The sequence below is a fragment of the Thamnophis elegans genome, chromosome 10 (genome assembly GCF_009769535.1).
Source record: "Thamnophis elegans isolate rThaEle1 chromosome 10, rThaEle1.pri, whole genome shotgun sequence".
Classification (NCBI taxonomy): domain Eukaryota; kingdom Metazoa; phylum Chordata; class Lepidosauria; order Squamata; family Colubridae; genus Thamnophis; species Thamnophis elegans.
The window spans coordinates 68,378,174-68,405,822 of record NC_045550.1 but is presented as its reverse complement, the minus strand read 5'-3'; the positions used below and the strand labels follow the sequence as shown (position 1 = coordinate 68,405,822).

At 45.5% G+C, this 27,649-nt stretch overlaps 1 protein-coding gene across 1 annotated transcript in view; it reads left to right on the top strand.

Annotated features, from left to right (window-relative positions):
- Positions 1–1,302: 1,302 nt before the first annotated feature.
- Positions 1,303–27,649, top strand: part of ARMC9 (armadillo repeat containing 9) — a 103,211-nt gene continuing 76,864 nt past the window's right edge. The window contains exons 1-8 of the mRNA XM_032224930.1: positions 1,303–1,390; positions 10,946–11,020; positions 13,699–13,824; positions 14,657–14,824; positions 19,996–20,151; positions 21,617–21,709; positions 23,670–23,694; positions 25,983–26,140. Of these exons, the coding sequence (XP_032080821.1) occupies positions 10,967–11,020; positions 13,699–13,824; positions 14,657–14,824; positions 19,996–20,151; positions 21,617–21,709; positions 23,670–23,694; positions 25,983–26,140 (780 nt within the window). The 5' untranslated portion in view covers positions 1,303–1,390; positions 10,946–10,966. The remainder of the gene's footprint in view (positions 1,391–10,945; positions 11,021–13,698; positions 13,825–14,656; positions 14,825–19,995; positions 20,152–21,616; positions 21,710–23,669; positions 23,695–25,982; positions 26,141–27,649) is intronic.

The window sequence follows — 27,649 nt, the reverse complement described above, 5'->3', positions numbered from 1 at the left end:
TTCAACATGGCTGGCTGGGAAAATCTGGGAGTTACAGTCAGCAAAGCTTAAAAAGTTGCTAAGTTTGGAGACCCCGATGCAAAATAATACTTAAAATAGGTGAAAGGGACCTTTCTGTGCCAACGATTTCATCAAATCTTGAACTGCGGTTGGTAACCTTACTTATTTCAACTTTAATAAGATTTGTATGCCGCCCACTCCCTTGGGACTCTGGGCGGCTCACAACAAAAGTAAAACATATAAAATTTTTAAGAAAGAAAGAGATAGATAGAGATAGATAGCTAGATAGAGATAGATAGATAGCTAGCTAGCTAGCTAGCTAGCTAGCTAGATAGATAGATAGATAGATAGATAGATAGATAGATAGAGATAGATAGATAGATAGATAGATAGATAGATAGATAAAAGTTCCCCTCGCACACATGTGCTAGCTGTTCCCGACTCTAGAGGGCGCTGCTCATCTCCATTTCAAAGCCAAAGAGCCGGCGCTGTCCGAAGACATCTCTGTGGTCATGTGGCCGGCATGACTCAACACTGTTCCCTTCCCACCAAAGGTGGTTCCTATTTTTCTACTTGCATTTTTAAAGTGCTTTCGAACTGCTAGGTTGGCAGAAGCTGGGACAAATAATGGGAGCTTGCTCCGTTACACGGCGCTCGGGATTCAAACAGCCAAACTGCTGACCTTTTTGATCGACAAGCTCAGTGTCTTAGCCACTGAGCCACCGTGTCCCTTTCTCCTTGGTTATGTGTTATTTTTATAACAAATTTTGGAAATAAGTTATTTTTACATGCAAATATTAACTAAATGATTCCCCCAATCTCTAGCTTTTAGAATAGTTTCTCTGCAACTGTCCATCTATTCTAGCTCAGTTTTCTCAATCTTGGCCACTTTAAGATGAGTGGACTTCAACTCCCAGAATTCCCCAGCCAGCATAGCTGGCTGGGGAATTCTGGGAGTTGAAGTCCACCCATCTTAAAGTGGCCAAGGTTGAGGGACCGTTTGTAGGAACCCTTTGCTTTGTATAGGCTCAGTGTGCTGTGGGTCCCAGCTCCCCCTTCCAGAAATGGGGCTCCAGGAATCCCATCCACAGGGCATCATGGAAGCCGGCCAGAATATCTGAAGGGCGCCCGGTTGGAGAAGCCAAGCGGAAGGCTCCACGCAAGCCTCTCCTCGCGTATCGCCGTTGCTAGGAGACGCCGTTTACATTTCCCCCCACCCCATCCCGGGCGTCGCCGTGTCACCTGACCAGAGGCCGCGTCGCTCATTGGGCCGCGAGGAAAGCCGCGTGACCCTGACGCCGCCTGGGGGGAAAAAAGCGGCCCGGTCGGCGTTGCTAGGCGACGAGAGGCAAGGAGGCCGCGGCCTGCTTGTCGGTATCCGACGCGGCAGGTAAGGCGGGCGGGGAAGAAGACGGGCGATGACCTCCGCCGTTGGGAGGGCCCTTGGAAAGGAAGCCCCGGCCAGTCGGGCGATTGGAAGCCGCCTCTCCGACGTCTTACTCCGGCTCTTCCCATGCCGGACTACAACACCCATGCTCCACAGCCATCCCGGTGCGGGGGGGCGGGGCGGGGGAGGCTGCTCGCCTTTGGAGTCCAATACCAAATGGGAAGGTGGGGAGACAGCCCCATATCCCAGGAGCCACAGCCATCGTGGCTGGGGAACATGGAGGTTGTAGTCCCAGGGAACTGAAGGGCTGATATGGGAAAGGGAGTGACTTTGAGTGGCGCTCTGCACATGCTCAGGGTAATTGCCTAAAATGACGTGTTCTTGGCCAGCCAAGTAGGCCAAATGGCTACCCAGCATCTCTGCCTGGGAAAAGGCTTTACCTGTTGAGTGTCTGCTTGTGCAAAATACAGGTAGTCCTCGACTTACGACCACCATGGAGCCCAGCATCCCTTGTTTTAAGCGAGTCATTTGTTAAGTTGCCCCACTTTAGGACTATTCTTGCCATCGTCGTTAAGCGAAACCGCCGTTGTTAAATTTGCAACACGGTCGTTAAGTGAATCGGGCTTCCCCCGTTGACTTTGCTTGTCAGAAGGTCTCAAAAGGATGAATCACGTGACCTGGGGAACGATGTGACCGTCATAAATAGGAGTCATTGCCAAGCATTTGAATTTTGAACGCATGATTATGGGGATGCTGCAAAGGTCGTAAGTGTGAAAAATAGCCATAAGTCCTTCTTTCCAGTGCTGTTGTAATGTTGAAATGGTCACTAAGTAAACTGTTGTAAGTCGAGGACTAAATGCTTGTTTCTCGATATTAAAACGTTTGTCCCACGCTTGCACACATTTATTTATTCAATTTCTATAGCCATCGATTTCCGCCAAGTTACTCTGGGTGGCTTGCAATTCTAAAATTATAAAACAATTAAGCAATTAATTGCTTTATTAATGGATTTAAACCAATGAATAAAACAATAAAAAATAATACATATGCACACACACACACACTGTACAGTTAGCCAACTAACAGTAAAACCCAAGAAACTGGGCCCTTGGCACATTTTGATTCCCAGGTTTGTTGCACAATTCTTATATAATGTGCATAATCTTAGGTAAACTTTCAAAATTTAAAGTAATTAATCATAAGGGTGTGTTATGGAAGCACAGCTGGGTTTTTTTAATTTCAAATTATCATTTGGCTGTGTTGCTCTTATTTAAATTTGATATACAGTTTTGAAATTGTATTTCTACACCACGCAGAGTCCCACTGTGAGGGGCAATTTCTAAACTTGATAAATAAGTGATCCTCGACTTACGACCACAATTGAACCCAAAATTTATGTTGTTAAAGTGAGGCATTTGTTAAGTGAATTGAGGCCCATTTGACAACGTTTCTAATTTCCCAGTTGTTAAGTGAATCACTGTTAGTGACCCAGTTGTTAAGTGAATCTGGCTTCTCCATTGACTTTGCTTGTGAGAAGGTCGCAAAAGGGGACCACGTCACCCCAGGACACTGCAACCGTCATAAATCTAAGTCAGTCGCCAAGCTCCTGAATTTTGATCACATGACCACGGGGATGCTGCAACGGTCATAAGTGTGAAAAGTGATCATAATTGACTTCAACGCCGTTGTAAGTTTGAATGGTCACTAAGCAAATTGTCATAAATCAAGGACTACGATCTCCAATAATTTATGCCATAGAATGGCAAGTTACAATGAATTCGTAGTTTGCACTATGATGAAAACGAGATTTCTACAGGAGGTGAAACTTTGCACTAGCAAAACGATCCTTTCAATAGATGAACGAAAAGGGAATCAGAATTTCTATTGTTAAACAAGACAATTATTATAGCAATAGCAATAGCAGTTAGACTTATATTCCGCTTCATAGGGCTTTCAGCCCTCTCTAAGCGGTTTACAGAGTCACCATATTGCCCCCAACAACAATCCGGGTCCTCATTTTACCCACCTCGGAAGGATGGAAGGCTGAGTCAACCCTGAGCCGGTGAGATTAGAACCGCTGAACTGCAGATAACAGTCAGCTGAAGTGGCCTGCAGTACTGCACCCTAACCATTGCGCCACCTCGGCTCCTATTAAATGAGTCATGTCTGGTTTTACAGGTAGTCCTTGAGTTATGACCAAAATTGAGCCTAAAATTTCATGTTGCTAAGTGAAACATTTGTTAAGTGACTTTTGCCTCATTTGACAGCATTTCTATCCCCATTTGTTAAGTGAATCGCTGCAGTTGTTAAATTAGTAACCTAGTTGTTGGCTTCCCCATTGGCTCTGCTTGTCAGAAGGTTGCAAAAGAGGATCACGTGACCCCGGGACACTGCAACCGTCACAAATATGAGTCAGTTGCTAAGCATCTGAATTTTGATCACGTGACTTTGGGGGATGCAGCAATGGTCATAAGTGTGAGAAACGGCACTCAGTCACTTTTTTCAGTGCCGTTGTAACTTTGAAAGAACTCACTGAAAGAACTTTCGTAAAGTCGACTACCTGCATTACCTTTTTGCCATGGTTGTTAAATGAATAAGTATGGCTGAGCGAATCACGCAGTTGTTAAGTGAATCATACAGTTGTTCAGTGAATCCAGCTTTCCCTCTTGATTTCGCTTGTCGGAAACTGGTTGAGAAGATCGCCAATCCCATGAGGTCACATGACCTGCTGCAACCCTCCTAATAGAGCCGAGGTGGCGCAGTGGTTAGAGTGCAGTACTGCAGCCACTTCAGCTGACTGCTATCTGCAGTTCGACGGTTCTAATCTCACTGGCTCAAAGGTTGACTCAGCCTTCCATCCTTCCGAGGTGGGTGAAATGAGGACCCAGACTGTGGGGCAATGTGCTGGCTCTGTAAACCGCTTAGAGAGGGCTGAAAGCCCTATGAAGCGGCATATAAGTCTAACTGCTATTGCTATTGCTAATATATATGCCTGTTACCAAATTTTGATCATGTGACCATGGGGGATGCTGGGATGGTCGTAAATGTGAGGACCGGTCCCTTTTTTTCAGTCCCCTTGTAACTTCAAATGGTCACCAAACAAAACAGTTGCCAAGCTGAGGACTTTGATGGAGGTTAAGGACAAGAGGAGAAGGGGAAAAAGAGCCAGATATGGCACATTCTGATCCTCAGTCCTGTGGTTGGAAATAATCAGAATTAAGGTACAGTTGAGCCCCTGTTAACACTTTTGACTAATGGCCGTGTAGTTTTATTTTATTGTATAATTAAGGAAAGATATCTGTGAGCTTGGTTTGATTCATGGTGGTCCCTGGCCACATCTGTGTATTTTTCCTTGACAGCCATGTGAAATTGCTATGCTGTTGCCTTCGATACGTGTTTTTTTTTTTAAGCTTCCCTGTTTAGCTTATATGTGTTACATTTTAATGCTGCCGCTGGTGGTCTCATTAATACCCGTCCAGAATCTCTCTCCCGGCTTAACTTATTTGGAGGAAGGTTGATTGCGCAAGTCTACGTTACATTTAGAATTTAGAAGAGAATCGAACTGGAAGGGACCTTGGAGGTCTTCTAGTCCAGCCCCCTGGCTCAAGCAGGAGATCCTATACCAGGGATGGTTAAACTTCTTGTCCTCATGCGCCGAAATCGCAGGCACACACGACAGCCCGCACACGCTTGCCCACACCCATAATGCAATGTGCCCTGACCCACTGCGCATGCACACACAACACAACCATGTTGCTTCTGCCATCTGCGCATGCGTGAGACCCCTGGCACTCGCATGAGTGCAAACACACACACACCGTCCCTTTGTGGGCTTTACAGGTTTCTCTGAAGCCTCCCGGGACCAAAAACGGGGCACAGGGGTGTGTGCTGCACACACACACACACACAACCCACACCCTGTTCTGAGCCTAGCAGGCCTCCCTGAAGCCTCCTAAAACCAAAAATGGGGCGGCACACTCCCCCTGCCTGGTGCGCAGGTGCGCGCGCCTCCCGCGTGCAAGGCAGAGACCCGAAAATCAGCTGGTTGGTGGGAGGCGTCCATGCATGCGCGGTGGAGCTGAGTGGGGCGATGGCTCGTGTGCCCACAGAGAGGGCTCCATGTGCTACCTGTGGCTCACGTGCCCTAGGATTCCTATCATGGTCCCATACCATTTCAGATAAGTGGCTGTCTAGACCAGTGGTGCCAAACCTTTTCAGCACTGAGGGCGCAAACCGAAGCATGTGCACATGCGTGCGCCAGCTGGCTGGTCTTTACATGTGCCACAGCCCTTGAAACCCGAAGACCAGCTGGATGGTGCGCATGCATGTGCTGGCCACCTGGCCTTCAGGTTTCTGGCATGTACATGCATGCCAGCCAGCTGGTCTTTGCACATGTTGGAGCGCCAGAAATCCAAATATCAGGTTGCCGGGACACACATATGCACCGGCTAGCTGGACTTCAGGTTTCCGGGGCTCCGGCATGCGTGAAGAGCATGCGCGCTGGAAACCAGAAGAGCAGCTGGTGATGGTGCATGTTCCCACATAGAGGGCTCAGTGTGCCACCTCTGGCACGTATGCCATAGGTTCACCATCATGGGGGTAGACTCTTCTTAAGGACATCCAGTGATGGTGCGTTCACGATTGAAGGCAAGCTCTTCCACTGGTTAAACATCCTCCCTGTTAGGAAGTTTATGATTTACGTAAACAGTTTGAAGTCACTTTTTCCAGCAATGTTGTTTCTTCGAACGATCACAAAATGAACTCAAGTTGAGAACTACCTGTGTGGAGTCTATTTTGATACTCATAAAGCCTGAGGCATGCCAACCAGTTTATTGTAGCTGTTAAGGTGCCAGGCTAGAAACCAGGTGATGGTAAGTTCTAGTCCTGAGTTAGGAATGAGAACTGACCGGGTGACTTTTGGGGCAGCCGTCGTCTCCCAGCCCACAACATAAACTCAATATCTGTTGCAACGAACGGATCGACATTGTGTTCAACTGAAAAAAAAAAAGTGATACCTGCATTTGGGGGTAAAATGCTAGGAAGAAAAATAAAAATAAAGGAGGGTCATGTGTTCTGACCCCCCTCGTCTTACACAAAGATACAAAGACAAAGATACTTCAAGGATTTATTAACACACAGACAGGACCTTGGCAGCAATCCACCACAGACTAACCTTGGCAGCAATCCAGCCTGCCAAACTAGCCACGAGAGTTCTCCGGCTGTAGTGAATACGTTGACTCCTGCAAAGGGCATGTGCAAAATCATTCCTTTTATAGCCTTGAGAGGAGCCTAATTACCACCAGCTGAGTGCAATTATCTCCTGTAACTGTGCAACTGTTCCTGATGCCTATTAGCCCTCCATTGCCGGGCATCCAGGAACAACTCCCTTGTCTCCTCCCCACTGCTCCAATGCATGACGTCAGGATCACACTCCCTTGTCTCCTCCCCACTGCTCCGATGCATGACGTCAGGATCACACTCCCTTGTCTCCTCCCCACTGCTCCGATGCATGACGTCACAATCACACTAACTTGTCTCCTCCCCACTGGTCCAAGGCTCAGGCGCCTCCTGGTGGCCAGCCAGCCTCTCTGCGCCCTGCTCAGAGTTGGAACCCTGTCCAGGGACCTCCACATCCTCCAGAGCCGACTCATAGGGCCCCTCGCTGTCGGAGTCTGGTGGCAGCTCCAACGGCTCCTGCTGGGCCACAACAGTCATGATAAAAATATTACAATTCCTATATTTGGGGAAAAAATGACATTTATAGTACGGTCTTGGAATTTATGAATCATTACGGCAGTGTACTTTGCTATTTTCTGAGATAACAGAATAACAGAGTTGGACGGGATCTTGGAGGTCTTCTAGCCCTTAAGCAGGAGACCCTCTACCGTTTCAGATAAACAGTTATCCAATCTCTTCTTAGAAAACTCCAGAGTTGGAGCACCCACAATTTTTAGTGGCAAGCTGTTCCACTGAGTAATTGCCCTCACTGTAAGGAAGTTTCTCCTTCAGCCATTCCATAATTTGTTCTCACCGTCATGAAATTCCTCCTTAATTCTAGATTGCTTCTCTCCTGGATTCGTTTCCATCTGTTGCTTCTTCTTCTGCCTTCTGGGGGAGCTTTGGAGAATAGGTTGACCCCCCTTCTTCTTTGGGGCAGCCCCTCAAATATTGGAACAAGCTATCATGTCGCTCTTAATTCATTCAACTGGACCTACCCAGTTCCTGCAACCGTTCCTCGTGTGTTTTAGCCTCCAGTCCCCTAATCCCCTTTGTTGCTCTTCTCTGCACTCTTTCCAGAGTCTCCACATCTTTTTTATATTGTGGGATCCAAAACTTGATGGTTGAAGTTGATGGTTTTCAACTCCTCGTTTTTGGGATGAGGTCCCATTCCAGGATGAAGCAGGACTGACCCACTCTTAGCTTTTTAAAATCCAACACTTATTAGCTAAATGCTGCCACCTGCCTGATCTTTTAAAGAGGAATTCGGAAGGGAGGCAGGAAAATGAACAAACTTAGGGAAATCTGGAAGGAGGATATAGATTATTTCTAAGAGTCACCAGGCGAGCTTCTACTCCACACCTTAGTGAGGAAACTGGGAACAGGAATAGAATTCTTACTGCTGAAAGGGCTTGGAGTTAATGTCAGCACTCCTTCATTGAGTAATCAGGAAAGAAAACCACGAGACTCCATTGATAGAAATCAAGTGTACTTTTGCTAATTATAAATGATTAGAAGCGTAGCAAAGCGAAGACTGGTTATTTAGGCGCGAAAGCGAGTGATATATAGAATAGCCCATTCCCCACCCATTGGCATCCCAGTCGCAGTCCAATCATAATTCTCCCAAGTGTCAGGTGCGAGATAACTTCGAAAGGCATCACCGAGATGGAATGTCGGTGCCGTTGGCCTTGGCGGGAACCTCCTCCGCATGCGCAGTCAGACAGGCAGCAGAACTCCAGAATCTTCCTCCAGCACAATTAGCAATCCCCTCCCAAATACCATGCCCCCCCCTCCCCGTTTCAATGGCAGCCGAAGCAGCAGCAAAGCAGAGGCTGACAGTTAATCTAGCATGAGGTGCAAGAATAGCAATAGCAATAGCAGTAGACTTATATACCGCTTCATAGGGCTTTCAGGCCTCTCTAAGCGGTTTACAGAGAGTCAGCATATTGCCCCCAACAATCTGGGTCCTCATTTTACCCACCTCGGAAGGATGGAAGGCTGAGTCAACCCTGAGCCGGTGAGATTTGAACCGCTGACCTGCTGATCTAGCAGTAGCCTGCAGTGCTGCATTTAACCACTGCGCCACCTTGGCTCTTTTCTTGAAGAAAATCTTCAAGAGGAGTAAACCTTTAGCACCCGGATGGGGAACCTATGGTACGCGTCCCACAGATGTCGCCACAGGTGCCAAAGACATCGCCCCAGTTCAGATCGCGTGTGCATGCTTGCGCGCCTCCTGCCGGCCAGCTGATTTTGGGGGTCTTGGCCAAAACACGTGCACATCCGTGGGGTGTGGGGTGTGGGGAGGGTCGCATGTGCAGGGGATGGGGGGGAGCATATGTGTGTGTGTGTGTGTGTGTGTGTGTGTGTGTGTGCTGCCCCATTTTTGCTCCCAGGAGGCTGCAGGGAGGCCTACTAGACCCAAAATGGGGCATTCGAGGGGGGGGGGGTTGTTCGCACATGCATGCACAAGAGGGGAGGGGCGTGGGGGGGGTGTCGCACACGCATTTCATTATGGGTGCGTGCACGCACTCACAGCACGCGGTGACAAAAGGGTTAGCCATCCCTGCTTTAGCATATACTGCCTTAAACTAAGGGGCAGTCCTCGACTTACGACCACAATTGAGCCCCAGATTTCTCTTGTTAAGTGAGACGTCTGTTAAGCGAATTTTGCCCCATTTTATGGCTTTTCTCGCCAGAGTTGTTAAGTGGGGTTGTAAAGAGAGTCGCACGCTATCTGAAAAATGTGTCTGAAGTTTGGGGGATGCTGCAAAGTTCGTCGCTATGAAAAACAGCCCTAAGTCATTTTATTCCAGTGGCGTTGTAACTTTGAACGGTCACTAAATGAATGTTTGTAAGTCGAGGACCTCCTGTACTTTTGAGGAGCCTGCTGCTTTTCCCAAGCCAGTCAAAACCGCTGGCGTTTTCAAATGAGAGCTTGAACTGCCTATGGAAGAAAGCGGGCAGGCTGAAGGCTTTCCAGGAATCACAGAGCAGAAAAGCGTAGACCTATGACCATAATTGAGCCCAACGGTTCTGTTGTTAAGTGAGACATTGGTTCAGTGAGTTTTGTCATATATTACAACCTTTCTTGCCACAGTTGTTGGGCGAATCCCTGCAGTGGTTAAGTTAGTGACATGGTTGTTAAGTGACTCTGGCTTCCAGCATGGATTTTGCTTGTCAGAAGATCTCAAAAGGAGATCACATGACTCCGGGACACTGCAGCGTCATAAATATGAGTCCGTGGCCAAGCAGTGCTATTGCTACTTTACTATTACTATTAATCTCATTCTTCCTATCCCCCATCTCCTCCCACTTATGACTGTATGACTGTAACTTTGTTGCTTGTATCCTTACGATTTATATCGATTGTTTCCTCCTATGATTTGATTGCTTATTTATATCCTCTGACTATCACTAAGTGCTGTACCTTATGATTTGTGATGAATGTATCTTTATTTTTATGTCCACTGAGAGCATCTGCACCAAAGACCAATTCCTTGTGTGTCCAACCACACCTGGCCAATAAAGAATTCTATTCTATGCTATGCTATGCTATGCTATTCTATTCTTCATTCCAATATGTTCTGTTCTATTATTCCTATTCTATTCCGATTCTATTCTATTCTTCATTCCAATATTCTGTTCTATTGCTATTCTATTCCTATTTTATTCTTCATTCCAATATGTTCTATTCTATTCTAGTCTTCATTCCAATATGTTCTGTTCTATTGTTCATATTCTATTCCTATTCTATTCTATTCTTCATTCCAATATTCTGTTCTATTGCTATTCTATTCCTATTTTATTCTTCATTCCAATATGTTCTATTCTATTCTATTCTTCATTCCAATATGTTCTGTTCTATTGTTCATATTCTATTCCTATTCTATTCTATTCTTCATTCCAATATTCTGTTCTATTCTATTCCTATTCTATTCTATTCTTCATTCCAATATTCTGTTCTATTGCTATTCTATTCCTATTTTATTCTTCATTCCAATATGTTCTATTCTATTCTATTCTTCATTCCAATATGTTCTGTTCTATTATTCATATTCTATTCCTATTCTATTCTATTCTTCATTCCAATATGTTCTATTCTATTCTAGTCTTCATTCCAATATGTTCTGTTCTATTCTATTCTACTTAGAACAGCATAAAAAATCCCCACCTTTTGAATGAAAAATCCTTCACCCTGCAGCCTGTCCAGTCCCACTTACAAATAATCTGATTCAGATATGAAAAATATTGGAACGATTTGAAAGACGGTTTCGAGATAATGTATTGCAAAAGCTTCATCTAGCGGTCTGTTCAGTAACCCACATTCAAACTATATTGCAGGTTCTCCTTGTTTGACATTTGATGATGGGTGACGTGCTGGCTTATGAAGCAGAGCTCCTGGGAATGGTGAAAGAGGTAGGTTTTCCTTGAATTTTTGACACGTCGGGCCCCAAAGGCCCTTCCACCCCTGGGATGGAAGCCGTTGCCAAGCCCTTGGCCACTTTGGGTTTATTTATAAATCCAATATGTAGGCCAGCCTTCTTGTAAGGTCGTGTAATGTCTCCAGTTGGTTCACAAATGAAAAACACATTCTGTAAAATAAAAACAGAGAAAGTGATAATATGGAGACTAAAGAAAGAGATATGGGTAATCCTTCACTTACGACATCATTGAGGCCAACATTTCTGTTGCTAAGCGAGACAGTTTTTACGTGGCTTTTGCTCCATTTTATCATCTTTCTTGCCACCGTTGTTGAATTGAATTGAATTGAATTTATTATATATCTATGCCGCCCTTTTCCCAGAAGGGACTCAGGGCGGCTCACAACCCAAGTCAGGGGGGGAGTAGGGGATACAAATAGGGAAAAAGACATGGACAAACAATACCACAATTTAAAAACAATTCAACAGCCACACCATTCGAGTGGGGACAAAAACTCATTAGCCCCAGGCCTGTCGGAACAGCCAGGTTTTAAGGGCTTTGCGGAAAGCCTGGAGGGTGGTGAGGGTCCGAATCTCCACAGGGAGCTCGTTCCAGAGGGCCGGAACAGCCACAGAGAAGGCCCTTCTCCAGATGGTTGCCAGTCGGCATTGGCCAGTGGATGGAATTCGGAGGAGGCCTAATCTGTGGGATCTAATCGGTGTATTGGAGGTAATTGGCAGCAGGCGATGTTAAGTGAATTCCTTCAGTTGTTAAGTTAGGAACATGGTTGTTAAGTAAATCTGGCTTCCCCATTGAGTCTGCTTGTCAGAAGGTCACAAAAGAAGATCATATGACCCCAGGACACAACAATGGTCATAAGTATGAGTCAGTTGCCAAGCTTCTGAATTATGACTGCAACAATTGCAATTGAGAAAAACAGTCGTGAATCCCTTTTCTCGATGCTGTTGTCACTTCAAACGGCCACTGAATGAATGGTACCCACCCCCCCTGAAAACCTGCAGCCTTTTGTACCCCAGAAAACCCCTGGAAACATTTTCAGTAATATCAAAAATGCACGAAAGCCTTTTGTAACCAATTGATAACACTTTCTAGAGTATGTAAGGAAGGACGATTTTATGTGTTGTGTTTGTTTTGGGGAAAAATAAATTTAATTTAAAAAAAGATGCCTATTTTTTTTTAGGAGGCAACTGGACTTTCTGGTTTTTTTCTTTTGAAGGCATTTTGCTTCTCATCCAAGAAGCTTCTTCAGCTCTGACTGGATGGTGGGGAAATGGAAGGATTGATATTCCTTGCAGACAGCTGGTCATTTGCATCCTTTTGGAGGGTCATTGAGGCCACTTGGAGGTTTATCTGTGTCCTCAGGTGACCCTCAGGATTCATATTCCTTGCAGACAGCTGGTCATTTGCATCCTTTTGGAGGGTCATTGAGGCCACTTGGAGGTTTATCTGTGTCCTCAGGTGACCCTCAGGATTCATATTCCTTGCAGACAGCTGGTCATTTGCAGCCTTTTAGAGGGTCATTGAGGCCACTTGGAGGTTTATCTGTGTCCTTGGGTGACCCTCAGGATTCATATTCCTTGCAGACAGCTGGTCATTTGCAGCCTTTTAGAGGGTCGTTGAGGCCACTTGGAGGTTTATCTGTGTCCTCAGGTGACCCTCAGGATTCATATTCCTTGTAGACAGCTGGTCATTTGCAGCCTTTTAGAGGGTCATTGAGGCCACTTGGAGGTTTATCTGTGTCCTCAGGTGACCCTCAGGATTCATATTCCTTGCAGACAGCTGGTCATTTGCAGCCTTTTAGAGGGTCGTTGAGGCCACTTGGAGGTTTATCTGTGTCCTCAGGTGACCCTCAGGATTCATATTCCTTGTAGACAGCTGGTCATTTGCAGCCTCTTAGAGGGTCATTGAGGCCACTTGGAGGTTTATCTGTGTCCTCAGGTGACCCTCAGGATTCATATTCCTTGCAGACAGCTGGTCATTTGCAGCCTTTTAGAGGGTCATTGAGGCCACTTGGAGGTTTATCTGTGTCCTCAGGTGACCCTCAGGATTCATATTCCTTGCAGACAGCTGGTCATTTGCAGCCTTTTAGAGGGTCATTGAGGCCACTTGGAGTTTTACCTGTGTCCTCAGGTGACCCTCAGGATTCATATTCCTTGCAGACAGCTGGTCATTTGCAGCCTTTTAGAGGGTCATTGAGGCCACTTGGAGTTTTACCTGTGTCCTCAGGGTCACCTGAGTGGTGCAAATGAGTGTGGAACCTTCTCGAAGCTGCTGAAAGGACCCTGTTGTAGACCGGAGATAAATGAGGTCGGTGAGGCTCCACCCCCATTTACACCACTAAATGAGTGGTGAATCTCCAAGCGGCCTCAACGACCCTCTAAAAAGGATGCAAATGACCAGCTGCCTGCAAGGAGCATCAATCCTTCCATTCCCCACCACCCACTCAGAACTGAAGAAGCTTCTTGGGTGAGAAGTGAAACGTCTTCAAAACAAAAAACAATAAAGTCCAGTTTCCTCCTGAAAAAAAAAGGATCTTTGGGACAACCATGACTTGGATGAATCTCCATCGACGTTTTCTCTAATATTTCTTTGCCGACGGTCTTCAATGGGAAACGGGTGACAGATCCTCCTTTGCCTTCTTGCCTTTGCAGTATTTGGATTTTGCGGAATTTGAAGACACGGTGAAGACGTTTACCAAAGAATGTAAAATAAAAGGGAAACCGCTCCCCAAAACTAGAAGCAATTCTGCAAAAGACTCCAAGGCTCTAATCGTTCAGGTAAAGCTGCCTTTAAAAGGGGAGGGCGGTGTCACCATCATCATCAGAGTTGGAAGGGACCTTGGAGGTCTTCTAACCCACCTCTCTACTCAAGCGGGATATCCTATACCTGCGATGGCAAACCTGCCATAAAGAGGGGGGAGCGCAGGGGGGATCATGTGCGGGCGTGCTGCACCCATAATGTAACATGCAACATCCCCCCCCCAGTCCGCATGCATGCATGAGAGGTGCTCCCCCCATTTTTTTGCATGCTTTTTTCGCCCTCCCCAGGCTCCAGAGGCTTTATAGGAGCCTGGGGAGGGCGAAAACAGCCTCCCCCCCCCCCCCCGAGGCCCTCCGGAGGCTTCAGGGAGGCTCTGGAAGGCTTAAACCGGCTCTATGAGAACACTGGAAAACTGGAAGTGACCTTGTGGGAGGAGAGGAGTTGGGCTGAGAGAGTGATTAGACCAAAGTCACCCAGCCAGCCTTCCATGCTTAAGGTAGGACTAGAACTCCCAATTTCCTGGTGATTGACCCAGTCACCTAGCCAGCCTTCCATTCCTAAAGTGGGACTAGAACTCCCAATTTCCTGTGGATTGGCCCAAAGTCACCCAGCTGGCTTTCATGCCTAAGGTGGGACTAGAACTCCCAATTGCCTGGTGATTGGCCCAAAGTCACCCAGCTGGCTTTCATGTCTAAGGCAGGACTAGAACTCCCTGTCTCCTGGTTCCTGGTTCCAAAACCCAAAGTGCGCGTTCAGAAACGGAACATGCAAAATAAGACATTTCCATTTCCACCATCTTAAATAATTTCCCAAAGATCTAACTTGGGTTTTTTGGGGTCTCTTTGGAAGGATCTGCTGATGTCCTTTAGTGATGGAGACCAGGACGTCTTCTTCGAGCTGTGGGAAGAGCGCATCCCTGCCTCCGTCCGAGAGCAAGAAGCTGTGGCTCAGAAGCTGGAGTTCTACCTTCACATCCACTTCGCCATCTTCCTACTGAAGCACGCCGTGGGGAAGCCGGTAAATTCTCCTCTCTAAATCATCATCTCCTTTGAATGGCCCCGTAATCCCTTGACATTTTGTGGGAAGTCCAGCTGCTTTTTTACATGGTGTGTGAGTCGGTTGTGCAGCCATGCCCGCCTAGTCACATGACCACCAAGCCATGCCTACCGGTCACATGACCACCAAGCCCCTCCCCCCCTCCCCCCAACAGAACCGGTAGAGAAAAAAATTGAATTTAACCACTGATTCTCCATCATCCAAGTCATGGTTGTCCCAAAGGGGCTTTTACATCAAGAGGCAACTGGATTTTCTGGTTTTTTTCTTTTGAAGACGCTTCGCTTCTCCTCCAAGAAGCTTCTTCAGCTCTAACTGGATGGTGGGGAAGGGAAGGATTGATATTCTATGCAGACAGCTGGTCATTTGCATCCTTTTAGAGGGTCGTTGAGGCCACTTGGAGATTTATCTGTGTCCTCAGGGTCACCTGAGTGAGATTTGAGATTTGAGAAGTTTATTTATATGCCGCCCTTTTCCCTGTGGGGACTCAGGGCGGCTTACAACTCGAAAAAGGGGGGGGGGACAAACATTTAACACGTAGGACAGTACGTCATTAAAAACACAACATTCATACCATTCGGGTGGGTTACAATCTTTAGCCCCAGGCCTGACGGGATAGCCAGATTTTAAGGGCTGTGCGGAAGGTCTGGAGGGTGGTGAGGGTGCGAATCTCCACGGGGAGATCGTTCCATAGGGTCGGAGCTGCCACCGAGAAGGCTCTCCTCCGCGTGGTCGCCAGTCGACATTGACCGGCAGATGGGACTCGGAGGAGGCCTAATCTATGGGAGTGGTGCAAATGGTTCCTGTAGTATGCAATTTTTCCTCCGGAAATCCATTCTTATTCCCACACCATTCCAAGGGTCTTCATCCCTAATTGTATAGCTAAAAGTCTGGAGAGATTCTCCGTCATCCAGGTCAGGGTTGTCCCAAAGATGTTTTTTTCCAGGACTTTCTTCTTTTTCTTTGAAAGAAGCTTCTTCAGCTCTGATTTGGATGGTGGGGAAGGGAAGGGTTGATACTCCTTGCAGACAAAGCTGGTCATTTGCATCCTTTGAGAGGGTCATTGAGGCCACTTGGAGGTTTTACCTGTGTCCTCAGGGTCACCTGAGTGGTGCAAATGGTTCCTGTAGTCTGCAATTTTTCCCTCTGGAAATCCATCCCTCCTCCCACCCCATTCCAAGGGTCTTCATCCCAAATTGTACAGCTAAAAAGTCCGTAGAGATTCTCCGTCATCCAGGTCGTGGTTGTCCCAAAGCTGCTTTTTTCAAGAGGCAGCTGGATTTTTTTTGTTTTTTCTCTTAATTATTGCCTTGTGCCTCCATTCTAGCAGGTGGGTCTATTTTTATTTCTTTTTAATTGCGGAGCTTCGTTCCGCCTTTCTGTGCCGGACGCCTTAATGAAAGTTTGATTTGATTTGAGCCCCATTCCGTCAGGGCCTAGCCCAGAGCCTGCACTCGCTTCGTCTTCCTCCCTACGGCCCCCTTGGGTGCAAAAAACCCTCCATGTGCATCTCTCCCCAGTCGGAAATGAGAAGCGTCTGTTTTCTCTCGAGCAGCCTCTCGTTTTTCACAATTCACGTCTGGCCTCTTAATCTCTTTCAACCGTCGCTTGGCTGCAAACGTCAGATGGCGAACTCTCTTTCCATTTGAATGCTGCCTGCTGGCATGTTGGATAGGAGAAGGTCTTGATCCGGCCGTCGTTTGGTGTATTGGGGTACATGTGAATTTAAAAAACAAAGACACCAAGGTACAGGTAGCCTTCCTCTTACTGCGGTTCATTTCGCGACTGTTCCAAGTTAACAACGGGACCGGAAAAAAGTGACTTACGACCGTTTTTCACTGTTACAACTTTGGCAGCAGGGGTCATGTGACCCCATATATGTTCTATTTATACATTATATACAATATGTATATGAATATAATATAATATAATATATAATATAATTAATATAATATAATATAATATAATACAATACATTACCACACAACACAACACAACACAACACAATACAATACAATATAATAATATAATACAATACAATAATACAATAGTAGAGTTGGAAGGGACCTTGGAGGTCTTCTAGTCCAAACCCCTGCCTAGGCAGGAAACCCTATACCGTTCCAGACAAATGGCTATCCAACATCTTCTTAAAGACTTCCAGTGTTGGGCCATTCACGACTTCTGGAGGCAATTTCTGTTCCACTGGTTAAATGTTCTCACTGTGAGGAAATCCCTCCTCAGTTCTAAGTTGCTTCTCTCCTTGATTAGTTTCCACCCATTGCTTCTTGTTCTATCCTCAGGTCCTTTGGAGAATAGCTTGACTCCCTCTTCTTTGTGGAAACCCCTGAGATATTGGAAGACTGCTCTCCTGTCTCCCTTAGTCCTTTTTTCTATTAAACTAGACATATAGGGTTTCCTGCCTAGGCAGGGGGTTGGACTAGAAGACCTCCAAGGTCCTTTCCAACTCTCTTCTGATTGAAATGCATCTCATTTAACAATGGAAGCAATGGAAGTTTTAGTTCCAATAATGGTTGTAAATCAAGGACTACCTGTATTGTGACCTCACCCATCATTGTTGTTAGTGGCGAAGTGGTGTCCAACCCATATGAAATACAACACAATACCTATTGACAAGCCAATTGGGAAGCCAGATTCCCTTAACCGTGTGATTAAGTTTTAACAATTGCCGCCATTCCCCAGTGATGGCCACCAAGGTCGTAAAATGGGGCAACACTGGCTTGCCAACTGTCTCGCTTAGCAACAGAAACATTTGACCTCCATTGTGGTCGTAAGTCAAGGACTCGTGGTGTCTTGTTTCTCTTTATGCAAAAGCCAAACAGGGTTTGAGTATCTTCTGATGCTATTCGCTGCCAGTGGGATGTTTTAGTCCTCAGGGGAACTGGATTTGCCTTGGACAAAGTGGCTGGTGGGTTGTGGGAAGGTGTGATTTTTCTCACCGTTCAAGATTATATTGAAGGGAGGGAACAGAAGCTCTTAATGGGGTGGACTGGCACTCTGCCCATTTCCAAACTTGTGGCCGGCTGGTTTAGTCATCGGATACCCAGATAGCTCAGTCGGCTGTGCAAACCTGTTTTCTCGGTGCCAGAAACTCACCTGCAGGCCGACGGTTTGATGGAAGAGGTGAGAATTGATGTTATCTCCGAAAAAGGCAATTCTTGCTGGGTGGCCTGTCTCCATTCTTGGTGCCAGTCCCCGCGCAATTAAAACTGCCGGGTAAACATTGAAGTGGGCTTGGCCGGTTGCCTTTGTCCAAAATTGCAAGTATTTACAAGAATAACAAGAGTTGGACGAGAACTTGGAGGCCTTCCAGTCCAACTACCTCCTCAGGCAGGAAGCCCTGGACCATTTCAGACAAATGGCCGTCCAGTCTCCTCTTTAAAACCTCCCATGGTCGAGCACCCACAGCTTTTGGAAGGAAGCCATGTCTGATTAATTGTCCTGATTGTCGAGAAATTTCTCCTTGGAGGTGGTGACGTTTGAGAGCTGCATGCAACGAAATTTCATTTTAATGTATGCGGATTAGCGTACATTCAAAGTGACAATAAAGTTATTCTTTCCATCCATCCATCCATCCATCCATCCATCTATCACCTACCTACCTACCTATCTACCTATCCATATCATCTTTCTGTCTCATCAATCTATCTGTCTATCTATTTGCGTGGATGGATTGATAGTAGGTACAATGAGATAGATAGATAGATAGATAGATAGATAGATAGATAGATAGATAGATAGATAGATAGATAGATAGATAGATAGATAGATAGATACATACATAGAGGGGGGATCTGCCTATCTATCTTTCTATCTATCTATCTGTCTATCTATCTATCTATCTATCTATCTATCTATCTATCTATCTATCACCTACCTACCTATCCATATCATCTCTCTGTCTCATCTATCTATCTATTTGCCTGGATGGATGGATTGATAGATAGATACAATGAGATAGATAGAAAGATAGATAGATAGATAGATAGATAGATAGATAGATAGATAGATGGATGGAGGGGGGGAGATCTACCTTTATCTTTCTCACTATATCTATCATCTATCTATCCATCCATCCATCCATCCATCCATCCATCCATCCATCCATATAATCTCCCTGTCTATCTATTTGCCTGGATGGATGGATGGATGGATGGATGGATACAATGAGAAAGATAGATAGGTAGATCGATTAATAAATAAATAAATAAATAAATCAATCAACCTATCTATCTTTCTCATTGTGTGTGTGTCTGTCTGTCTGTCTGTCTCTCTCCCCCCGCCTCCCTCCCTCCCTCCTTCCACCTACTTATCCATCTATCTATCTAAGGGATGGTGATATAGATATAATATATCTCATTATACATCTATAAGGGATGTGGTGGCTCAGTGGCTAAGATGTTGAGTTTGTCGATCGGCAGTTCGAATCCCTAGTGCCGTCTAACAGAGTGAGCTCCCATTACTTAACGGTATAGGGTTTCAATACAATAGCAGTTGGAAGGGACCTTGGAGGTCTTCTAGTCCAACCCTCTGCCTAGGCAGGAAACCCTATACCGTTCCAGACAAATGGCTATCCAACATCTTCTTTAAAACTTCCAGTGTTGGGGCATTCACAGCTTCTGGAGGGAAGTTGTTCCACTGATTAATTGTTCTAACTGTCAGGAAATTTCTCCTCAGTTCGAAGTTGCTTCTCTCCTTGATTAGTTTCCACCCATTGCTTCTTGTTCTACCCTCAGGTGCCTTGGAGAATAGCTTGACTCCCTCTTCTTTGTGGCATCCTCTGAGATATTGGAAGACTGCTATCATGTCTCCCCTAGTCCTTCTTTTCATTAAACTAGAGATACCCAGTTCCTGCAACCGTTCTTCATATGTTTTAGCCTCCAGTCGTCTAATCCTCTTAGTTGCTCTTCTCTGCACTCTTTCCAGAGTCTCCACATCTTTTCTACATCCTGGCGACCAAAACTGAATTCAGTATTCCAAGTGTGGCCTTTCCAAGGCTTTATAAAGTGGTATTGACACTTCACGTGATACTGAATAAAACTCTATTTACTACCCATAGGTATCTCTCCCTCTGCGTAGACCTTCATGCTGACCCATTTTTCTATTCCTTTCCTTAGGATAAAGCAGCTTTGGACGAACGGATTGCGTATTTCAAAACCTACCTGGAGACCAAAGGGGCAGCTTTGAGCCAGACAACAGAATTCCTCCCTTTCTATGCCCTGCCTTTTGTGCCCAACCCTATGATCCACCCGTCTTTCAAAGAACTTTTCCAGGTAAGTCCTTGATTTGATTGGGAATGGCAGCTCCTCTGTCTGGATCGATGGGTGCGACACTCACCGTATTTTTGGAGTATAAGACGCACCTTTTCCCCCCCAAAAAGGGGGTAAAAATCTGGTGAGTCTTATACACTGAATACAGCATTTTTGGCCTACCAAAACCCCACCCCCTTTGCAAAAATGGATGTGCATAGCCTTTAGGAGGCTTCCAGAGTGCTCCTGGGGGCTGGGGGAGGACAAAAACGAGCATGCGCTTTTTTGGGGGGGGGGGTAAAAAACAAGGCATGCAAAGGGTTTGGGAAACCTGCAGAGTGCAAAACCTTTTTTTTAAAAAAAAATACCTCTTCAAAATCATGGTGAGTCTTATACTGTGGTGCGTCTTACAGTCCAAAAAGTACAGTAGCTTTGGCAAAGTTGAATATAGATAGTCCTTGACTTACAACCGTTTGTTTAGCGGCCTCTCAAAGTTACAACGGCACTGAAAAATGCTGACTTAGGGCCGTTTTTCACACTTACAACCTTCTGTGATTTTTGCTTCTACTTCTGCTTCTTGTCCTTGTCCTTGTTACCACGTTGCAAGAGCTGCATGGGTATTGTATACATGCATCACATCATATATTATTGTATATAAACAAGTTTCTTCTATAAATGAATCCGGCTGAATTATTTACTTGTGTGCCTGCTGGATCCCTGCAAATTCCGACATAATATCTGTCAGGGTTCCAAATAGCATCCGAAAGTAAATCAGAGTCCGAGGCAAAGGATTCCTCAAAGTTCCCATTTATAAAGAGAGCCATGTTGGCACAGCTGGGAAAACCTGAATCTGAATGCTTCCTTGTTTTCCCCTCCCAGTTGAAAGTTCAAGATCTTGCCCCCCCCACACCCACCAGTCCATCTCCCACTGCCATGCTGGCAATTCTACCCATCCAGTTCCGGTCAGGTTCAGAGGTGCAAAGACAAAGGATGACCTTGGCTTTCTAGAAAGAATATTGTTATGGCTACATCGCATCTAACTCCATACAATCCCTCCTCCTGTTTTCCCACAATAGAAAAGGCATAGCAGAATAACAGAGGGTGTGGCAGGCCTAAGATCCAAAAGGAAAGATGGCTGCCGGCCTGACACAATCTGGCTGAATTATTTACTTGTGTGCTGGTTGGATCCCTGCAAACTCTGACATAATATCTATCATTCAGACCGGCCCAACATCTGTTAGTTCTGAAAGAAAACCTCTTAAAATAAATAAAGCTAAAATAAGCCTCTCTTCAGAGCCCTCCATTAACAGTGCATTGTTGTATTTAACTCGCACAAACTCCACTAACGTCTTCCAGTGCTTTATAAAATTGCCCTAAATATTATCTCTGAACAATGCCGTTAATTTCGAAGGGTTTCAATGAGCTGGCAGAGAGGGCAAAGCTATTGAGCTCTGCGAATAACAATTCTCACCGTGCGTTTGTTTTTCAGGATTCGTGGGAATCTGATCTGAAAACGAGGCTGGAAGAATTCCTGTCAGCAACACTCAAGGCCAGCGACAGCCCGAGGCTCCTGACCTTATATGTATCCTTCCGAAAATGTCTTATAAGCGAATGTAGTTGTACCCACTGAGAAAGAACTCTTTTAAATCCCGTAGAGGAATGCCGTTTTAGATAACAGGATGTTATCGCACGATATAACTGGAGAAAAACATTTTCTCAGGCTGGGAATAACGAGAGCCTCTGGCGGCCTCCAGCGGCATTTGTATGTCTCGCAGGAGGAGCAGCGCTCCTGATTCACCGCTTTATTTAATTGCTATGTTTTTATCAACTGGCTAATCAACATGATAATTATCCATTGAAAGCTGATTATTAGATGGGGATTCCAGATAGTGCTTGATGTTCTGTCTTTCAGACGTAATTTACTGATCCTTGTCCTAAAGGTGCTTTTTTCAGGAGGCAACTGGACTTTCTCATTTTTCCTTTTTTTCTTTTTTTCTTTTAGTATATTTTATTTTCATTTTCATTTTCATACACTCACATGTATACTCCATACAGTATTGAACAGTAATTGCATCAATTCCTCTTGTCGACAATGCCCCAGAAAATAAAAGCGCAATATACCTCTTCCATTCTCCATACACCTCTTTCTTCCACCACCCTCCAACTTTCTATCTTCCCTCCATCATCCCCCTCTACCACTCCTCGCCCTCTACCACTCCTCTCTCCAGATCCGCTCCCCCCCTTCCCTTTCGCCTCCCCCCCCCACCCTCTCTCCCATCCCTCTCTACCCATCTTTCTTCTTTCCTACTCCTCCTCCCCTCGGTGTATTTCCACTATATGTTAATGTATTTGGCTTATCCTATTTTTAAAGAAAATAGGCTAGACACGATGTGTTAGATCTCAATGCAATGTGACTTCACATGTATACTGTTTTTCTCTAATTTTTCTTTCTTTCTCATTTTTCCTTTTGAAGACATTTTGCTTCTCATCCAAGAAACTTCTTCACTTTGAAGTTAGGGGGGATAGCTGGTCATTTGAATATAGGGGGGATAGCTGGTCATTTGCATTCTTTTAGAGGGTTGTTAAGACCACTGGAGGTTTGTGGTGCAAATGGTTCCTATAGTCTGCAGTTTTTCCTCTGCAAATCCTTGTGGGGGGGGACTGCAGGAGCGCACTTGGGTGACCCTGAGGACACAGATAAACCTCCAAGTGGCCTCAATGACCCTCTAAAAGGATGCAAATGACCAGCTTTGTCTGCAAGGAGCATCAATCCTTCCGTTCCCCACCATCAAGTCAGAGCTGAAGAAGCTTCTTGGAGGAGAAGCGAAACGTCTTCAAAAGAAAAAACAAGGAAGTCCAGTTGTCTCCTGAAAAAAAATCATCTTTGGGACAAACACGGCCTGGATGACTTAGAATCTCTACAGACTATTGCCGATTCTTAATCCAAAGATTGAGGGAAAGGAAACGGTTTGTAAGAAGCAGCATTTGGAGGGTGGGGGAAGAGACCCCACTTTCTCCCAATTTGCTGATCCAATCAACTCCTTTCCCACCAAAGTACAGATTTTTATCTGATAGAAGAGGATATTTGTAGCTGAGGGATGAACAGTGAAGTCCTTGGTCCCCTCTGAACTTGTGGAGTTTCTTGCAGACATTTCGTGCCCAACTAGGGAACGTCATCAGTGCTAGATGAGGGGTGGAGGGTCATGGAGAGAAGGAGGAAGAGGAGGACGATGATGGGGCCCTCAGTGCTCAGCTTCGAGGTTTTCTTGCAGGCATTTCCTGACCCACCTAGGTAACATCATCAGTGCTAGAAGGGGCAGGGCGTCATGGAAAGGAGGAGTAGAACTGTGAGGTCCTTGGCGGTCTCTCCCTCCCTCCCTCTCCCTCAAGAAGAGAGGCCAGCTGGCTCAGGAATTCTGGGAGTTGAAGTCCACAGGCCTGAAAGGGGCCACAGCTGCCCATCCCTGCTCAACAAACAGCGACGAGATGCTGATTTTCACCCAAAGCCCATTTTCCTGAGCTCTCATCCTCTCCCAATGCAGAAAGAGAACACGCAGTGCAGCCAAGGTAAATCCGTAGTAACTAGAAGAAGAATTTTGGACTTTTCAGCTCTCTGTAGTACAGGCAGTCCTCAATTTTACGACCACAACTGAGCCCAAAATTTATGGGGCTATGTGTCAGGGTTCCAAAAAACACCCCCCAACGAAATAAAATTCCCAAGCTTGAGTTTCCTCAAAGTTCCATTTTATTAGAGATTTCACCTTGGCACATCTGGGGAAACCCGAATCTGAAAGCTTCCCTGTTTTCCCCACCCAGCTGAAAGTTCAAGATCTTTCCTCCCCCACCCACCAGTCCATCCCACGGTCCAATCTCCCACTACCACACTGGCAGCTCCACCCATCCAGTTCCTGTCAGGTGCAGAGACAAAGATGACCTTGAATTTCTAAGAAGAATGTTGTTATGGCTACATACCACCCAACTCCGTATAATCCCCCCCTCCCATTTCCCCACAGTAGAAAGGGTGGCAGGCCTGAAATCCAAAAAAGAAAAGATCGCTTGCAGGTCCGACACTCTGTGAGGAGTTTGTTAAGTGAATTTTGCCCCCTTTTACGACATTTCTCAGCATATTCGTTAAGGGAATTGCTGCCGTTCTTAAATTAGTAACACGGTTGTTAAATGAGTCTGGTTTCCCCATTGACTTTGCTCGTCGGTCGCAAGAGGGGATCACATGACTCCAGGACACTGCGACCGTCATAAATGTGAGTCGGTTGTCCACCGTCTGAATATAAATCCCGGGACCCTGGGGATGCAGCAACGGGAATAATTATGAACAATGGCCCTGAGTCACTTTTTTTCAGTGCCGTTGTAACCTTCAACGGTCACTAAGTGAACCGTTGTAAGTCGAGGACTACCTGTAGCTCTCCTGATGATAAGAGTATATAAGAAGTCCTCGATTTCCAACCATAATGGAGCCTGCCCATCGGGGTCGTAAGTCGTGAAGTCCGTAAACCAGGTCAGTAATGTGACTGACCTGATTTTACAACCTCTGGGTGTGTTTCCGTGTGTGCAGCGGTCGTTAAGTGAACTCCGTGTTTTTTAAATAAAACAAAGATTTGCTGTCGGGGCGGTTAAGCCATATAACAGAAATACAGGGAGCCCTCAACATGCAAATAGTTCATTTAGTGACTGTTCAGGGTTACAACATGACTGAAAAAAATGGCCTATGGCCCTTGTCCACACATACATACAACAGTTGAACAGTTGAGTATCTTGCTTAGCAACATAAATTTTGGGCTCAATTTTGGTCATAAGTCGAGGTCTCTTTATAGTGATGCCATTTACCTGACATCCATATATCGTCCTACAATTTTTTTTTTTTTTAAATAATTTTGCAAAAAAGAAAAAAATGGAGATCAGCCTCTCCAGATTCCAGCAAAATGCCTTTGTTGCTAAGGTTTATTTTTTGATCTAACTTAAACCATGGAGAAAAACAACAAAAGAACAGTTTTTGGAACAAACTGGGAACTATTATGCAACATCAGTTCTTACTACATCTCTCTCTCTCCCCCCTCTCTCTTCTCTCTCTTCTCTCTCTATCTGTCTCTCTCTCTCCTCTCTCTCTTCTCTTTTCTCTTTCTCTATATGTCTCTCTCTCCCCCCTCTCTCTTCTCTCTCTTCTCTATCTGCCTCTCTCTCCTCTCTCTCCTCTCTCTCTTCTCTGTCTCTTTTCTCTATCTGTCTCTCTCTCTCCTCTCTCTCTTCTCTTTTCTCTTTATCTGTCTCTCTCTCCCCCCTCTCTCTTCTCTCTCTTCTCTATCTGCCTCTCTCTCCTCTCTCCCCCCTCTCTCTTCTCTCTCTCTCTTTTCTCTATCTCTCTCTCTCCTCTCTCTCCTCTCTCTCCTCTCTCTCTTTTCTCTATCTGTCTCTCTCCTCTCTCTCTTCTCTTTTCTCTTTATCTGTCTCTCTCCCCCCTCTCTTCTCTCTCTCTCCCCCCTCTCTCTTCTCTCTCTTCTCTCTATCTGTCTCTCTCCTCTCCTCTCTCTCTTCTCTGTCTCTCTTTTCTCTTCTGTCTCTCTCTGTCCTCTCTCTCTTTTCTCTCTCTCTTCTCTCTTTATCTGTCTCTCTCCCCCCTCTCTCTTCTCTCTCTCTCCTCCCTCTCTCTTCTCTCTCTTCTCTCTATCTGTCTCTCTCTCTCCTCTTTCTCCTCTCTCTCTCCTCTCTCTCTCTTTTCTCTATCTGTCTCTCTCCCCCCCCCCCCTCTCTCTTCTCTCTCTTCTCTCTCTTCTCTCTCTGTCTATGTCTCTGTCACTTTCTCTCTTCTTTTTCTTTTGCTCCTTCCTCCCATACGTTTGCAGAAACGTTACAGCAGCTCCACCAACAGCTGGTAGAATCCGAACGCAAAACCATGACCTACCTCAAGCGCTTCAACAAAATCCAGGCCGATTATCACAACCTCATTGGCGTCACCGCTGAGCTGGTGGATTCTCTGGAGGCCACGGTGAATGGCAAGATGGTAAGGACATCCAGAGAGCAGGCACGGACGGGGGTCTCGGGCCCGTAGAGGTCAAAAAAGTCAAGAGTCAAAGCCCCACCCCTTTTTTTTTGCACATGTTGCATGCAGTACGTGTAATAAAAAAAAACAGAATAGAGCTTCAATTCAGAACGAATCACATGTGTTGTGATTTTAAATCTGTCTTTTTTAAATTATTTCTTCTTCCTCTTTTTGTAAGCCGCTCGGAGTCCTTCGGGATTGGGCGGCCTATAAATTTTATTAATAAAATAATAAAATAAATGTTCCCGTTTCCCTTTTTATTATGCCTGAAAATCCCCAATTTGGGCGAAAAACCATTTAAGTTAAATAATTTAATCATCCTTCCGAGGTGGGTAAAATGAGGACCCAGATTGTTGGGGGCAATATGCTGACTCTCTGTAAACCGCTTAGAGAGGGCTGAAAGCCCTATGAAGCGGTATATAAGTCTACTGCTATTGCTATTGCTATTAATAAATAATAAAGTTGTTCCCCCAGTTCTCACCAGAAGAGGTCACTGTTGAGTTGAGTATAAGGATGACTCTCACCAAGTTCGGAGAGGTTTGAAAATAGAATGGAGCTAAGCCTCCACTTGCGACCTCAATTGAGCCCAGAATTGATGCTCTTTGAAACCCTGCGAAATTAACGGCATTGCTCAGAGATAATATTTAGGGCAATTTTATAAAGCACTGGAAGACGTTAGTGGAGCTTGTGCGAGTTAAATACAACAATGGGCTGTTAATGGAGGGCTCTGAAGAGAGGCTTATTTTAGCTTTATTTATTTTAAGAGGTTTTCTTTCAGAACTAACAGATGTTGGGCCGGTCTGAATGATAGATATTATGTCAGAGTTTGCAGGGATCCAACCAGCACACAAGTAAATAATTCAGCCGGATTCTGTCAGGCCTGCAGCCATCTTTCCTTTTGGATCTTAGGCCTGCCACACTTTCTATTATTCTACTCTGCATTTTCTATGGTGGGAAAACGAGAGGGGAGATTGTACGGGGTTAGATGCTATGTAGCCATAACAACATTCTTTCTAGAAAGAAAAGGTCATCCTTTGTCTCTGCACCTCTGCACCTGATCGGAACTGGATGGGTGGAATCTGTCAGCATGGCAGTGGGAGATTGGAGCATGGGATGGACTTGTGGATCTGGGGGGCAATATCTTGAACTAACCAGGAAGCTTTCAAGATTCGGGTTTTCCCAGATGTGCCAAGATGGCTCTCTTCATAAATTGGGACTTTGAGGAATCCTTTGCCTTCGATTCTGATTTACTTTCGGATGCTATTTGGAACCCTGACATTAAGCCAAATCTCATAAGTTGATAAATTAGTGACTTGGTTGTTAAGTGAATCTGGCTTCCCCATTGATTTTGCTTTGTCAGGAGGTTACAAAAGTTGATTCGCTTAACAAGCAGGGTCTTAAAATGGGGCAGAACTCACTTAACAAATGTCTTTGCTTAGTGACATAAATGCTGGGCTCCATTGCATTGTC